General features: G+C 38.0%; 1 protein-coding gene across 5 annotated transcripts in view; it reads left to right on the forward strand.

Moving 5' to 3' along the window:
* Mbnl3 (muscleblind like splicing regulator 3) overlaps window positions 1-17,444 on the forward strand; it is a 117,812-nt gene that overhangs the window by 32,432 nt on the left and 67,936 nt on the right. For 4 of the 5 annotated variants that reach the window (XR_007209323.1, XM_048335777.1, XM_048335776.1 and 1 more), the window contains one exon: window positions 11,435-12,329. The exons of the other annotated variant lie outside the window; for it this stretch is intronic. Coding sequence is in view for 3 of the 4 variants with exons in the window: in XM_048335777.1 (XP_048191734.1) it covers window positions 12,153-12,329 (177 nt within the window). In the remaining variant the exon portion in view is untranslated. The remainder of the gene's footprint in view (window positions 1-11,434; window positions 12,330-17,444) is intronic. 5 annotated transcript variants of the gene reach the window in all.

Raw genomic sequence — 17,444 nt, forward strand, 5'->3', positions numbered from 1 at the left:
ACACACTTCCTGGTTCAGGAAGTATTCCTTCCCTGGTAGTATGATAAAAATAAATGATAGTGCTAGGGTTGTACCTCGGTAGTACAGGACTTGTCTAGCATGCATGATGCCCTGGGTTCCTTCCCCAGTACCACAAAGATAAAGCAAATAAAAAGATTGACTCCTGGCATGTAAGCATTCCCATCTAATATGACAGAAACCCAGAGCTGGGAATATGGCCTAGTGGCAAGAGTGCCTGCCTCATAACAGAAACCCAGTGAATGGGAGAGCACCAACAAGTGCAACAGTTCAACATGGTGGCAGGATGCTCAAGCTCCCAGAAGGCCCTTCGCTGTACTGAGCTAAATGTATCTCTCTAGCTTTCATGTGTAGATCCTTCTGGAGAAAGAGAAAATGACAGAACCAAGGCCTTTACTTTGTCTTGTTCACCCCCAGACTTTCTTATTTTGTATCTATAAAAGGAGTTGAATGGCTTCAGAGAAAATACATAGCAAATCGTTTTTCTAAGAAATTAGTCATCATACAGGAATGGGATGGGGCTTATCAGATTGCTATTTTTGTATTGAACAAGATGAGCTCCAGTGATTTATTTCAGAAGCTCTTAATGTTTACTTTTTATGAGACACTTGTAAGTGCTTTATAAATATTAACTCATTTCAATCTTCCAAAGAGCCTTATGAGAAAGAGACTATTATTAATACCACTTTATATATGTGGAAACTAAAGTGTAGATTATTTCTGGAACTTTCTCAAGGTCTTTCAATTAGTAGGTAAGAGACAGAATTATGAACAGGTCTTCCTGGCTCCAAAATCCTATTCTTAACCACTAAGCTGGGATATCTTTTAGGGCTTTGAAAAAAATCAAGGGCATTTCATTGATTCTCAGGTTCTCATAAATAAGTGCCCAGCTGTATAAGGTGAGAGTTTTTTTCAGACTCTTAAAAATGAGTCTACCTTTGAACAGGTCTGGAAAAGATGCTGCTGAAAGACTTAGGAGGATACTACTTTATTCAGTGTAAGCCACCTTGAAGCACGGTGCCTTTATTTTGACTATAGGAAACTTTTGCCTATTGAATTAACTGATACTGCTGATGTCTGCTTAAGTGTTACTGTAGTCTCTAAGGATGCCATTACATCAACTCTGTCTCTGTCCCCAGAGTGGCTGTTTACTTTTTTTTCCATCTAAGTTTTTTGTACTCACTTGCACTCATTATTTAAATACTTACTTTGCCCAAAGTCAAGCCTAAAACACTGAAAAAGAATACTGTATTTTACTAAGTTTTAAATTTTTCTGTTAAATTCTAACATCTTGCCTGTCATGTTTAATACTTGGATTTATTCATGTTAGGATGCCAACATATTGAAATTAAACATTAAGCTAGATTCAAATCTAAGTCTTTCAGATTTCAAAGCTCTTTTGTTGTGCTGGGACTTAAACTCAGGGCCTGGGTGCTGTCCCTTAGCTTTTTCACTCAAGGCTGGCATTCTACCACTTGAGCAACAGGTCCACTTCCGACATTTTGCTGGTTAATTGGAAGTAAGAGTCTCATAGACATTTCTGTCTGGGCTGGCTTTGAACTGGGATCTTCAGATCTCAGCCTGCTATGTGGCTAGGATTATAGGTGTGAGCCACCAGCATCCCACTTTGTTTGTTTTAATTAAAAATTAATAGTATCAGTGTCAGTGGCTCACATCTGTAATCCTAGGTACTCAGAAGGCTGAGATCTGCTGATCATTGACTTGAAGCCAGCCCAGGCAGACATGTCCATGACACTCTTAGTTCTAATTACCTAGCAAAATGCTGAATGAACCTGTAGCTCAAGTGGTAAGAGACAGTGCCCAGTCCCTGAGTTCAAGCCTGGGGAGCAGCAAGTGTACTTGCATACTTGCGCGTGTGTGGGCAGGCACGCACGCGCGCGCGCACACACACACACACACACACACATGAATAGTATATAACATCTGAATGCCTAAAATTATGTCATTAACCACCCAGATTTTCTTCTGATAGGTATTTAGGAGCTTCCTATGAGTTATCTACTCTGAACATTTAGAGACTTTCAGTGACCTGCCCTGCCTGTAGATTAGCAGTTAACCACAATCTTTTAGGATGATTTCAACTTGAGAATTATCATCTTCATCCCTCACTAAATGCATCTTCTTTGGCTTTTGACAAAGATGATAACTGGAGCTATGTTGTTGCAGTGATCTGTAATATAAAAGCTTGCAGCTTGAATAATTTTAGTGGAGCAGGTATTCAGTATGAGAACCTTGGAGGTTAGTTTCATGTCAGTGTGATTCGAAATTTGTATTTGCTGAGAACCTGTATGATCTTTTGATCTTTTGTAGAGTTATACTATTACGTTAAATAGAATTGAGGACGTTTGGTTCCCTTCATGTATATATTCAGTTATATGCCTGTCAAATTTAATCATTTACATCACTCAGTATGTGGTGATATAAATGATACAATGTTAATATTAATTTCCATATCACTTCTATCATATGTGCACATGATTGTGAATGGATAAATGAAACACGGTAGTTAAAGTATAGGATTTTATTTGCTTTGATAGACGTTCCCATCACCTCAATATAAATGGAATTTTTCTCTCTAACTTAGCAGCATTTGATTCTTTCTTGTCGTTCTCCTTTTGGGGGTAAGGTAGCCATTTGGCCCTTTAAGCTGAGTTGATTTTTTTTTGGAAATGCTTCTTAATCTGAAAGTATCTTCTTACTTGTCATATATCTTGCCTCTTTCATGGTGAAAATACATTTTCTGGTTGGTTCAACTTCAACATTTCCCTGGAGTTTAATTTTTTAAGTCCCTGCTATCTTTGAAGGCTCTTAATCAGTTCTTGTCCACAATCTTCTTGTGTCAACAATCCTTCTTATTTTTCCTTTTCTATTATTTGTATACTCTTATGTTTGGACATACTAAGCTTAAAAGTTAGCTAGAGAGAGAGTTTAGCTTTTGAAGGTACTGGAAACTTTGTTGTAGTATCATAGCTTTACAATTATTTTCATAATGTCTAAATCTTGGTTCAAAGTTTTCACTTTGATTTGGATGACTGTGTTTTTTGTTTATAAATTTTATTACTGAGGGCAAGATTTACTATCCCCTAAGACTTTTATGCTTCTGTTCTGGCAGCTGGATACCAGATTTCTGGACAACATACTCTCTTCAATGGGTGATTTTAATCCCAACGTGTGAAGCATTTTCTAACTTATTTCTCATGCATACATGAGAAGATATGCCTTCCCAACTTAAAGCAATTCAGAATCCTCTGAGTTCTGTGGAAATTCCGCTTTCATATTGTTATCACAGGAAACTGGGGAGAAACTTGAGAACTTAGACAGTTTTTACTGGTGTCCATGACTCTGTTATGATTTCTAAGAACTTCATTTTTAAAAATCAATGGAATTATTCTTTGACAAGTCTAGTTTGTGAATGACAGGTTTTGTTTTTTTATTTGTAGTACTAGGGTTTGAATTTAAGGCTTTGTACTATGCTAGGAGGCACTATACCAGTTGAATCACTCTACCACCCCTTTTGTTTTAATTATTCTTTTAGATAGGATCTTGCTTTGTGCCTTGGCCTTAATCCACCTATTTGTGCTGGCTTTGAGCCACATTTTTTGTCTACCTCCCAAGTAGCTAGGATTTATAGGTTTGAGCTACTATGTCCAGCATTTTTGCTCTTAAATTCGACTTTAACATTGCTGCTTAATAATATGGACCTTATGAATATTGGGAATGGTTGAGAGAGATGATGAATATAATATACTTAGAAAGAGCTGGATAAAGTTAACTATTATTACTATTATTTTTATCTATTTTGAATTGTAAATGTGATATACAGAAGGGTTACAGTTACATAAGTAAGGAAGTGAGTACAACTCTTTTCCAACTTTGTTTCTCCCTACCTCATTTTCTTCTGCTATCCCATCATCATTATTATTATTATTATTATTATTATTAATTTACCAGACCTGGGGTTTGAATTAAGGGCCTGGGCACTGTCCCTGAGCCTCTTTGTGCTCAAGGCTAACACTCTACCACTTGAGTTACAGTGCTACTTCTGGCTTTTTCTAAGTAGTTTATTGGAAATTAGAATCTCACGGAGAGTTTTCTGCCCAGGCTGGTTTCAAACTGCAATCCTCAGATCCCAGCCTTCGGTGTAGCTAGGATTACATGCTCAAGTTGACTATTATTAACAACTAAACATTCTAATTAGTTAACCAAGATACTGGCTTTTAAATGTTTCATAAGAACTCATTAAAATGTACTCTACAAGGGATACTCTTAGGGGAGGAATGCAAAGAAAGGCCTAACTCCTCTGAACATTTTAAATACCATTTCCTGAAATGAATTCTGAGAAATGGAAACACATTTTTATTGTTGTTTTTGCTTTTTTGTTTCTTGTCTTTTAAGGGAGGAAGGGGGCGCAGAAATGGAAAGAGGAAGGGTGAACAAATGCAGTCATGGTATTCATGGTGGAACCTGATATTTTCCCCCCAAAATGTATTTATTGCCTGACTTATCAAATGGTAACCCCTCTGTAAAACATCTTAATAATAACAATAGAATATTTTAAAAATGTACTTCTCAGGCAAATTTATCCTCTTCATAGTGTTTTAATCATTATTCATACTCAGTAGAATTCTCAATATCTCAGTTGATTACACACTAATATAAAAATGAAACTAATATAGACAAATTTTTCATGAGATCAGATTAATTTACCGAGAAGATAACTGGGAAAATGGGTTCTTACAGTCATACAGTTAGTAAAAGGGGAAAACAAAAAATGGAGAAAAACAAATCAGCAAGAAAAATGTATCCGATCTTAAAAATATTAGTTGGCAAGAGTTAATGACCATGAGGGGTCACATGTTTCTAAGCAGATCAATTGACCTGGGATCTCAGAGAAAATAGACAAAAGGTTAGAGGAATGGCTCATTTGATAGAATGCTAACCAATGAGTGAAAGCATCAGGTGTGGAGTACTAGTCCCCATCTCAGACCTCAAGGAAAAAGAGAAAGTAAACAGAATTATGCAGATCACAGTAGGAAAGCAGATCCTGTAGAAAAGCAGTTGCAACAGAACTCAGCATACAAAGAAGGTGCTCTTCTATGAAATGAACAGGCAGCGTCTGGAAGGTTGCATTGAAATCAGTGAAAAACACAGACCTTCAGAGATCCTAAGTCCTTATAACATCAGAAGCAAGGGATTGCCTTTCCCCAAGGATTCAAAGCTGCCCAGAGTGCCCTTCTGGTTATCAGGTGTGTGGAAATTTCTCCATAGCTTGGAATTAAGTACCAACACAGATGGGAATTGTTCATGAAAGGAACCAAATGAACCAAGACAATTAGGTTAAACATTTGGGAGTCTGCCTACCCATTCTGAACACAAATTGCCAAGATATCAGATGTGATGAAATTAGATCATGTGTTTCTCATGTGTACACTAGCATTTTCAGGCATTTTAGCCGAGTAGATGAACCCTTTCCAGGCCTCTGATCAAGGTTGAAGCAATCAATAGAGGTGACTTTGTCTCACAGTGGCTTTGATAACTCTGTTGTAAGCTTCTTAGAGTTTGTTGGAATGTTTTCAGTGTTTGTTGAGTACTTAATTTATATGCCCCCTCTTTTAAAAACTTGAAGTATGGATTTAATTTACAGGCCTTACAAAAGTAGATACAGAACTTATTTCTCCATTTACTGAGGTAAACCAGACTTAAAATGGATAGATTTTTATCACATACTCTTTTTGTTATCTTTTCCTTTCCTTGTGTATGGATGTGTGTGTTACACTCAAAAGATACTTGAAAAGCACCCTATTATAACAATTCGAATATGAACCAAAAGTAAAATTCTTCTTTTAGGAGCCTTTAAAGGAAGATATCTTCCACTGAGGGCCATGATTCCAGTGATACATCACCTTCCTGGCAAGCCCAAGTTCCTGAGTTCAGATTCCAGTACTGGGGAATGGGATGATACTGTTGAAGGGAAATGATAAACTTAAGATTCTATGCTGTTTGTGATCCCAGTCTGCAACTGCTTTTTCCTGGAGTGCCAGCTTTGTAGTGAAATCAAAACAACTGTCTTTATAGATACATACTTCAGGTGTGTGTGTGTGTGTGTGTGTGTGTGTGTGTGTGTGTGTGTGTGTGTGTGTGTGTGTGTGTGTGATACATATGAAATAGCGCTTCTAAAGGCAGTGATTTCAAGCACAAAGTCTTTTTCGGCTTGCACCAGAATGGTCAATGTCATCTCTTTCAACCTTCTCCACCATCCTTCCCCTACCCACCCCTTCCCTCACTCTTTTTAATTTTTTTTGCCAGTCCTGGGGCTTGAACTCAGGGCCTGAGCACTGTCCCTGGCTTCTTTTTGCTCAAGGCTAGCACTCTACCACTTGAAGCACAACGCCACTTCTGGCCTTTTCTGTTTATGTGGTACTGAGGAATTGAACCCAGGGCTTCATGCATGCTGGGCAAGTACTCTACCACTAGGCCACATTCCCAGACCTATTTTTAAGTAGATGTATAACTGCATTGCCATTTAACAAAGCAACTTATGAATACAATTCATCTTATCCCAGGATTATTATAAAAATGGCCACAATGCTATAAAAAGTACTTTGATGAAAATTTTAGGCAATAGGCAAAATCTCCTTATGTTTGCAGCCCTGTTGTTTCTGGGCAGAAGTTGTGGGTTTACCGTAGGATTCCTCTGTGGTCATGGTATTCACCTGCAATGTCACCTATCTTGCCTGTGCCCCTAAGTATATGCAGTGGTGGGCCATGAACTACAGCATGAGAAGAAACCAGGACCCAAGCAAATTTGAAATCACAAAGGCTTTTAAATCTTGTCATGCTGCCAATTCAAGCGTGTGTGACAGGTGTGGCAGACATTTGCAGAGCCAAACTCAATGGCCACAAGAAATCCAGAAGCCATTTAGATGCTAAGCAAAGTACCAAATGGAAAGAAAGAAAACTGTTTGCATGGTTTCCTTGGGAGTTTGACAAATGGAATGCGTGTTCAGCTGTGGGTTTGGGTTTGGATGCTAAATAGTGTGTGTGTGTGTGTGTGTGTGTGTGTGTGTGTGTGTGTGTGTGTGTGTTGGTACTGACGTTGAACTCAAGGCATTCTTGCTTCTGGCTGGCACTCTACTACTTGAGCCACACCACTGATTCTGGCTTTTTGCTTGTTATTTGGAAATAAGACATTTGTGTACTTTTCTGCTTGGGCTGGCTTCCAACTGCCATCGTCAGATCTCAGCCTCCTGAATAGCTAGGGTTACAGGCATGAGCCTTTGATGCTAAATAACAGCTTTGTGATCATTGGGACCAAGCAAGCATGGCCGTGTTTCTATGTTAATGTATAGGCTTTTGGAAGGAAAGCAAAAGAAATAAGATCTAGAAACGATGTAGGGGGATGGGGGCAAAAGTAGTTACTGATTGTGTATTTTCAAACTGTTCTGGGATAAATTTATATCTCCATTAGATCAGTACAAAATTCTTGCTTTGTTTTACCCTCTGATTCTTTTTCTTTTTTCTTTTTTTGTTGTTTTGTGGAGGTAGTGTGGTTTGAACTCCGAGCCTCACACTTGCTGACAGACACTGAAACATTTGAGCCATGATCCCTAGCCCTTTTTGTTTTCGTTATTTTTCAGGTGTGACCTCATTCACACTTTTTGCCTGGGGCCAACCCAGACTGATTTTCCTACCCAGGCCTCCTATGCAGCTGAAATTACAGGCATGTGCCTCCAAGCCTAGCTTGTTGGTTGACATAGACTCACTTAATGTAATCCTTCCAATCTCTGCCTCTGGAGTAATGGGATTGCAGATGTGAACCACATCTGGCTGGCCCCAACTTTGACGATGAGAAAAATGTGAATTCTTAAAAACCTATAGTCTAAATTTTCCAATGATATAATATTTATGTACATTTAAGTGTTTATAGTTTTTTTATGTTTTACCTAACAGTCTCATACATGAGCATTATGTTGAAGGCTTAGAATTGTGAGCAAATACTCAACCTGTCCAGTGGATTCAGATCCAAGACTTGTGGCCAAAGCTCTGATAGCTTGGAAGGTTTCATGTGAATGCCGTTTTATTTGATCACTTAACACATACATGAAGCTGTACACGTTAAAATTCCTTCAGCTTTCTCCACCTCCATTTTCCAAAGTGAGAATAGTAGTGTCTCTCCAACAGGAATTCAAACAACAAGAAAACAGTGTGAGTAATTCTGAGGTGTTTCTCTTCATGCCTCACTTCTGTGCAATCATGTTTGAGTTCAGAGTATTAAGGACAGTACCTGGGTTTCCGTTCACAGCCAATTAGAAGCTTGTGTTTAATATCCTTCTTTTCCAGTCCTGGAGTTTGACTCAGGGCCTGAGCACTGTCCCTGGCTTCTTTGCCACTTGAGCCATAGCACCACTTCTGGCCGTTTTCTATATATGTGGTGCCAGGGAATCGAACCCAGGACTTCATGTATATGAGGCAAGCACTCTTGCCACTGGGCCATATTCCCAGCCCCTTTAGAAGCTTGTGTTTAAACTGGATACCTAGTATTTACTTCCTTCCCTTCATAAACCGTAATCATCATTCTATTTACTGGATGTGACATCACTGGTTGGTGTCAACAAACATAGGAAGTTCCACAGAAGTCGAGGCCTCATCAATCTTGGTCAATGTCTCCTTAGAAGAATGTCTCACACCTAGTACACAGTTCATCAGTGTTAGCCCAACCCAACTGAGGAATGTTAAGAAAATGATGATATACACAGCAAGAAGCAATATGGAGAAGGAAACATATGTACTCTATGGCAATCATTGGTTTTCCTTGTTTATAACTCCTCTGGAAGATAAGGAAAGAAAAGCTGTCTTCAACATTTCTTTGTTGAGATTCATGCAGCTAGGATTACAGGCATGAGGCACCAGTGCCTGGCTTACTTTATTTCTGAGACACCATGCACAAGGCCTTGGCTTTGATCCCCAACATGGAAGAGACAAAAAAATGACTGGAGTATTTTTGAGAGCTCGAAAAATGAATGCAACTCAAGCATATGCAGATTGTAAATACAATAAAGTAAAAGTACATGAAGCGATGGCAACTTTCCACGTTCTACATTGAGGGGCTATATATTATAAAAATTAAAATTTGCATTCCTATTACTTAAATCCAAGGCTATGAAGCTATGCTGTACTGTTCCCAAAATAACACTGATCTTAAGAATACATGGGGAGAGGTTGGGAATATGGCCTAGTGGTAGAGTACTTTCCTTGCATACATGAAACCCTGGGTTCCATTCAGGAAGTGGCGCTGTGGCTCAAGTGGAAGAGTGCTAGCCTTGAGCAAAAAGAAGCCAGGGACAGTGCTCAGGCCCTGAGTCCAAGCCCCAGGACTGGCAAAAAAAAAGATACATGGGGAATTGGGCACCTCTCTGTTTTTGTTTTTCATTTTTAATGTTTCCCACGAATTATTTTGACCAAGAACCCAAGTTATGTCCATTGACAGTGTCCATTTATATAACCACACTTGATGTTAAAGACTTCACAATTTTCTAATAGAAGCCTATTTTCTAAAGTCAGACAAGTAGAGCTGCATGGGAGAATTCTTCCCCACCCTCACACCAGCTCCTTTTGTTGTTGCATCTAGTTTCACTCAGAGGCAGTGCCCCCAGATACTTCCAGTCACTAGGCAGCTATGTGCTGGCTGGAACCACATTGAAGAATTGGCCAGGGCCCCATCTGAGGTTAAAGCCCCCCCCCCCAAAAAAAATCCTTCTTTTCCCACTCCTTATGTTACATAAAATGCATGGCCAAAGGCCAGTTCTTGCTTGCATTTTTCATTGGTAAAAGTTCAAAATTCAAGTTTATTATTTATTATCTGTTTCTATACTTGACAGGCCTTGGTAGAAAAGTCTCCTTCCAGATCTTCACTGTTTATGTGCTGAGCAAGACATAGATATATTTCTTCTTTGCTTGTTTTTCTTTCCCATGTGTTTAGTTGTGGGATTAAACTTGAATGTAAACTTACAAGCTCCTAGAACGTGCTCTTGGCAGAATCTTTTCCTTAACACACTAGGCCAGTTACAGTCAAGAAACTGCTTTACTCTTGAAACTTAACTAAAATTACTAAGAAAGTTTTATGTCTATGGAGAAGCTAAGAAAGCATGGGGTAACCAATCATATAGCACAACAGACATTTTTATTGTCTTTTATGTTTAGATTTAATATATATATATATAACTTTACTAGGAATAATTCACATACTATCTGATTTATTAAAGTATACAGTTCAGAGGGTTTTTTGTATGTTTAAAGACTACTATACATCGCCACTAGTTCATAGCAGAACATTTTTTTGGGGTTTTGATACCAGAACTGGGGCTTACACACATCCTGAGCACTATCCCATAGCTTCTTCATTCAAGACTAGTGCTCTAGCACTTGAGCTATACCTCCACTTGTAGCCTTTTGCTGGTTCATTGGAGATAAGAGTCTTTCCTAGGCAGGCTTCGAACCCTGATCCTCAGCTATCAGCCTCTTGAGTAGCTAGGATGACAGCAGTGAGCCACCAGTGCACGACACTTTTATGTATCTTATCTGAGTTGATAGCTACTGCTGCTGGTTGACACAGTTCAAGTACAAATCTTCAAGCTTTCCAATATTTAATGTATTATTGAATCATGCTTTGTGCCTTATTCCAAATTCTTCTGAGTTGTTCCAATTTCCTTGCATACAGAGTAAGAAGCTTACTTAGAAAAAACAATCTAGGATCTTCTCAAGTATATGTTTTAACTGAAGAACATTTTCTATTTCCATCCTTCACCCTAACTCCTATGCAGCCAGCCTACAGCTAGTTGTGTCATGACTGTTGGATGCAATTAGCTACAATAACACTTCCAGGACAAAGAGAAGTTACCTTTCAGAAGAACTTACATTTTCTTTAGCAATTCCTATGTTCTAGAGTTTGAGAGTGGATCACCATGCCTTTGATCTGACCACACATCATAAAGTTAGTTTCAACTCACATCTTAGGGAGCATGTGACAAGTGGAGACACATCAGTGGGATTATTAATGCATAAGAGCCTGTCACGTTAAGCTATGGTCTTTTTTTTTTTTGCACCAAAGAGAATTTTTACAGTCAAACATCAAAATAAACAATCATTTAAAAAATTGGGCCATTGCCCAGTTTTGTACTCCAGCAGTAAATCTAAACAGTCATTTCCTTCTGTCCAGCAGTTTTACACTGGGAAATGCTCCTGTTACTGACAATAGTTGAACCATACTGTGCTGTACTATCTGTCTGTGGGTGCTTCCTGCTTTACAATAGATACGGTTGCTTTTCTTTCCAAATCTAGAGTTTGAAATGGAAGCATTGTAGTGTTTTAGCTAATTTCATTTATCTTTTTCTTGCAGGTTCTGAAAAGTGCCTTTTCTGAAAACTCTGCTGCTTGGATTCTACTCTAGAACTATCTCTTTTCCAACCCCTCTTCCACACACCCTCCCCTGCTCCTCGTCCCCTACCAAACTGCTGTGCTTGTACTTGACTCTCAGCAACTTGTCCATTTTTTCCCCTGTGATTCTCAGTTGTCTTAGTCATTTCCCCTCCCCTTAACTTCGAAGCAAACTGTTTTTTTATTTTAAATAACATCCTGCCCAACTTTATTCTTTAAAGCCACGAAATAAGGAGAAAGACTTTTTCTTTCCCTGATCGGAGACCATTCCACAAATTGAAGGGCAGCCAGCAGCATATGTTTTTCTGTAAGAATAATTGAAAACATCAACTAGACAGCACAGAATTCTTTTGAAAGTTTGCCAGTTATTGGAAACAAATTCAGGAAAGGAACAAAATCCAACATTCGATATCTTAACCTTTACAGTTTGCCTTCTTAAGAGTTGGTCTCTAATTTGATTTTTAGTTCTTGTGATACAACCTTGATTTCATAAGTGACTTTTTTTGTTTGACTTGATCAGATTTGACTCAAATCAAAACCTAAGTGCTAACAAATCGACACTGCACCAAAGCAACCTGTTTTCTCTTTCACATTTAGCTCAAGTTCATTTGGACTCCTTTACCAATCTGTAGTCAGACTGTCCCAAAGAGGGTGCACTGAATTGTAAGTTTGCTTTCAATATGACGGCTGTCAATGTTGCCCTGATTCGTGATACCAAATGGCTGACTTTAGAAGTCTGTAGAGAATTTCAGAGAGGAACTTGCTCTCGAGCTGACGCCGAGTGCAGGTTTGCCCATCCGCCAAGAGTTTGCCACGTGGAAAATGGCCGTGTGGTGGCTTGTTTTGATTCTCTAAAGGTGAGTGCCATCTCAATGCACATGCTTATTGAAATGTGTTGATTTCTATGTTTTCTGAAATGTGATGTAATGAAGATAGTGAATAATAACATGAAATCATGAAGTGCTTTTTGAGCAAAGAGAGAGAGAGAGAGACAGAGAGAGAGAGAGAGAGAGAGAGAGAGAGAGAGAGAGAGAGAGAGAGAGATGTAGACTTCGTATTTGTACAACTAAGCCAATTAAAAGCTCCAACCACTGAAACTTACTTAGGGAGATAGATATGTTTAAATGATAAACACTGGAGATTTGGGGCTGGGATGTAGCTCAGTGGCAAGGTGCTTGCCTAGCAAGTGCAGAATCCTGGGTTTGATTGCCAGCACCAAAAAAAGAAAAGACAAAAAACATATAGTTAAAAAATTAAGAAGTTTTATATGAGGGAAAGATGGCACCCTTGCTATCTATCCTTTAGCCTTTTTGTATAGGATTTACACTTCTTAATATAGTGACCAAAATCTTCCCATTACCCAGAGAAGAGCGTTAGTAAAGCATAATATAGTTCTTTATTCATATTATGAAAATACATTTGGTAGGGACCAGTCAGACTTTTGAGGGATCTTTAACTTAAACCTGCTGCTATAAACTCAGTTCCCTTAATTTTCTTCTTGGTCACATCTGACAGACCAACTTCAGCTTTGTGGGTATCTTTGTGTGAAGATCCCACTGCCAAGATAATCAAAACTGAATATCACACATTCACTAGAGTAGAAACAAAAGTATGCGGTCAGAAGAAGTGTTATGTAGAGTAGGACACATGATTTTTCGAACGAGAGAATGTGCTTTATCCATAATTACCCTCAAATTAAGTATAAAGATGTTCACATGCAAGCATAGAAGCAAAAGCTGGCTTGGTTCAACTAATAAGATTTGCTATGATGCATTTGACTTTTTTTTCAAAAGATGTCAACATCAATTAAGCTTAACAAGAACCTTTTCAATGTCTTGAAATTATTTTACCCTCATCATGAACAATGTTACCTCGTTATCATTTTTATTTATGGTTACGTGCCTACAGGAGGTGTATCCCCCTCACATAAGAATTTCTCAAATGGTATACAATGGGTTGACTATCACTTATCTGACATGCTTGGGACCAGAAGTATCCAGATATCAGTTATTCTGATTTTAGAATATATTTATGTACATGAGCTATCTTGAGGCTAAATATGAAATTTATATTTCCTACATACCTCACCCAGTGCATAGACTGAGGAAAGTTTTATACAATATTTCTGGAGCACTTGCATTTTGACAGCAACTACATGAGGTTAGTAATAGAATTGTCTATGTGTGATACCATGTTGATGCTACGAACGCTGGAGCATTGGGGTTTTTTTTATTAGGGATGCTCTGGATATACTTAAGACATTAATTTTATTACCTTAAGCTACTCATTTTTATTGCAAACCATTCCAGTTCAATAATGAAAATTTGTTATGGTAAAGATTAAGGTAATTACTAAAATGGAAAAATCTCTGAATTGCTTTTCTTTGCAGCAGATATTCCGTCTAAAAGGCTTGTTTTGCTTTCTTCATTTTTGGAGTCATTCATGCTCCGTCTATAATTATTTTCTATATTATTACTTCAGTCTACTGTCCTAGGCAGAGTGTTTAAGTGGAAATGAACACTGACCTAGTTGGGGGGAAAAGAAGTGACATCTATTCTGCCTATACAGAGGGTCACATCTTATACTGGGCTTTTTGCATATGTTGCTTCAAGAAGTCTTAGATATAATTACAGCACTACTGCATCTGATCCTGGTCTCCTTAATCTCACATATTTTAACTCATGTTATTTCTAACCAGTAGAAATGCCTTTCTTTTCTGCCTAACTTCCAGGATTATTATGGAAAATCTAGAGATAGCATGAATGAAAAGCTACGTATCAATACAGAAGTGAACTACATGAAAAGTTATCTTTATGAAGTATTGACTTCAGAGATTCTGCCAAAAGAACAACAACATGGTTCTGTTTAGTTGGGGCTTATGATTTAAACTTGCAATCTAATGTCCCAAATGAACATGCCGAAGATAATTACTGTGTGATGGTAATTCTTCAAGCTGTTTCTATCTGAAATAGTTTACTCTCCAATATAGAATTCCTTGTACATTGTAGATTCGGTCTTTCCAGGCATCATAGAAAAATAGGAAACAATACATGAGCTTCCTAATCATTGTTACCTTTTAAGTCAGTGTTGTCATTTAGAAAAGAGCTGGGTGCTGGTAGCTCACGCCTGTAATCCTACCTACTCAGGAGGCTGAGATCTGAGGATCACAGTTTGAAGCCATCCTGGGCAGAAAAATCTATGAGACCTTTATTTCCAGTTGACAACCAAAAGGCAAGAAGTAATATTTTAAATATATAAAGCCTATCAAACAATTATTTAACTTGCCAGTTAGATAACACACTCATTGGAGTTCCATGTCTGCCTAAAGGCTTTATATCTCTCCTTCATATCATTTGTTATTCACAATGCACATGAAAAGCATAGTAGGTTGAGGATACTTGACCTATGTAAATTGTACTAATGTCATATCTGCAATACACGAAAGAATGTATCTCAATGGGTACCGCAGCGATAGCTGGCCCTCTTGAGTTTGTATAATCGAAACAGCATTGAAATTCATCCGTTGACTATTTTTTACTTTCACAAGTGGTTAAATACCTGAAGCAATCATTTGATGAGTTTCATGCCGCAGCTTTTGTTTTTTCTTGATTTGTTTTTGTAAGGATTCTATTAGCACTAGCTACTCTACCAGATGATGGTTCTTTGCCTTCTGAATAGATCAAATGAGCACAATGTGTCTCACTCATCTCATAATGACGGAATGTCACAAAAACAAGAAGGGTGAGCAGGATGGCTGGTGGTGTATTGTGCTGAGTTGATGTGCCTTATCAACGTATCAGTGTTGAGTATTTAGTGGTGAAGGTTGCACTATTTTCAGATCAAAAATCTAAGCCATGAGGCAGATCTACATTCGTTTCCAGCTACAAAGAAGAGTCATGTCATTTTGGTATGCAGCTGCTTTTGACTTGATTGCCTTGTCTGCTTGGCATAATTTATTCCAAAAGTTTCTTTCAAAGTATCATTTAATCCATTCTGTGCTGCTTTCTTAATATTTACAATTTGCCATTGATCTAAGTTGGCATTTTTAGTGTATAGCTCTTAACTTGAACAAAGGATTGTTGCTTTATGAAATAAAATCAATTTTTCATGAATGTTTTCATAGCCAACTTACTCAGCTTCAAAATATTACGATGTCTTGAACCTTCTAGTCCATATGTAAGGCAGTGAGTGATATCAGCCAGCTGTTATCCAGGAAAAAATATAAAGGCTATCCTTACTTTGTAATGACAGATTAAAATTCATCATGTCTCCCCAACATACTCGCCACTTTGGGTGTTATTTTTTTCAAATTTTTTAAATTTAATTTTATTGTCAAGGTGATGTGCAGAGGGGTTGCCTTTGCATATGTAAGGTAGTGAGTACATTTGTTGTCAAGCTTGTCACCCCTTCCCTCATTTTTCTCTCATTTTACCTCCCAAATCACCCTCCCACAAGTTGTACAGATCATTTCCAACATATTGTCTTGTGAGTATCACTGTTGCATTGGTTCTACCTTTATTCTTTTTCTGTATGGAGGTTCCTCAAAAGACTGAAAATAGACATATGACCCAGCAATCTCACTTCTGGGCATTTACCCAAATGACCACAAACAAGGCCACACACTAAAGCTACCAGAACAACCATGTTTATTGCAGCATTATTTACTATACCTAAGATATGGAACCAACCCAGGTGCCCCTCAGTAAATGAATGGATTAAGAAGATGTGGTATATATACACAATGGAATTGTGTGCTTCCATCAGAAAGAATGGCATCGCCCCATTCATAAGGAAATGGGAAAACTTGGGGGAAAAAAGTATTAAATGAAGTAAGCCAGGCCCAAAGAAACATAGATTCCATGTCTAGGATAATTCTAGCAGAGGATCACAGCAGCTCAATAGCTATGTACATAAGATCATATAAGATGATGCTAAATGAAATGAACTCAAAGATATGGAAACAAGAGGTTTTTGTTTATTGGTGTTGTTTTTAATGTACTATGAAAAGTTATTACTTTTTTCTTTAGTTTTTATTCCCTATGATTTATCTCCTGTTATCACTGCATTTAATTTTGATACCCTGGGTATAATATACTTTGGGTGATTTTGTAACAATTATTTCCTGGTTAAGGAAATGGCAGCAGTCATAATCAGAGAATAATGATATCAAGTCATATACAATCCTAAAATGATAGGAGACTAATGCACATAAAAAGCAACCCACATTTTTTGTTATTATTATCATTGTTGTCATTGGTGGTGGTGGTATTTGTTTTTGCCTTGGAGTTTTCTTTCTTATGGGGGTGTGCAGAAAGGGAAGAAGAGTGAACAAATGCAGTCATGCTATTCAGTAGACACTGTGTGGAAAATGATCTGTGTAACTTGTGGGCAAGGATGGGAGGGGAAAATGAAGGAAAGGATGACATTGTCCAAAAAAGAAATATACCCATTACCTGATTTATGAAATGGTAACCCCTCTGCACAATATCTTAATAATGACAATAAAATTATTGTTTATAAAAAGATATCTAGGCTGGGAGTGTGGCTTAGTGGTACAGTGCTTGCCTAGCATGCATGAAGTCCTGGGTTTGATTCCTCAGTATCACATAAGCAGGAAAAACTAGAAGTGGTACTGTGGTGAGACACAGTGGTAGAGTGCTAGCCTCGAGCAAAAGAAGCTCAGGGACAGTGCTCGGGCCCTGAGTTCAAGCCCCAGGACTGGCAAGAGAAGAAAAGAAAAAAAAACACTACCTAGAGTGTGCCTTCAAACACTATGATCAAAGACATAATAACACATTGACAAGTAAAACCTGTTGTATAGATCTATGAATACAAATCTATCCTTTTAGGAACAATTGATCCTAGTTCCAGTATTTCTATGTTTGTGCCACTAATCACAATAGTTTTCACTACTTTAAAATTTTACTTTTTTTGACTGGGGATTCATCCTAGTAATAGAGCATTTGCCTAGT

This window comes from Perognathus longimembris, chromosome 28 (assembly GCF_023159225.1).
Source record: "Perognathus longimembris pacificus isolate PPM17 chromosome 28, ASM2315922v1, whole genome shotgun sequence".
NCBI classification, from domain to species: domain Eukaryota; kingdom Metazoa; phylum Chordata; class Mammalia; order Rodentia; family Heteromyidae; genus Perognathus; species Perognathus longimembris.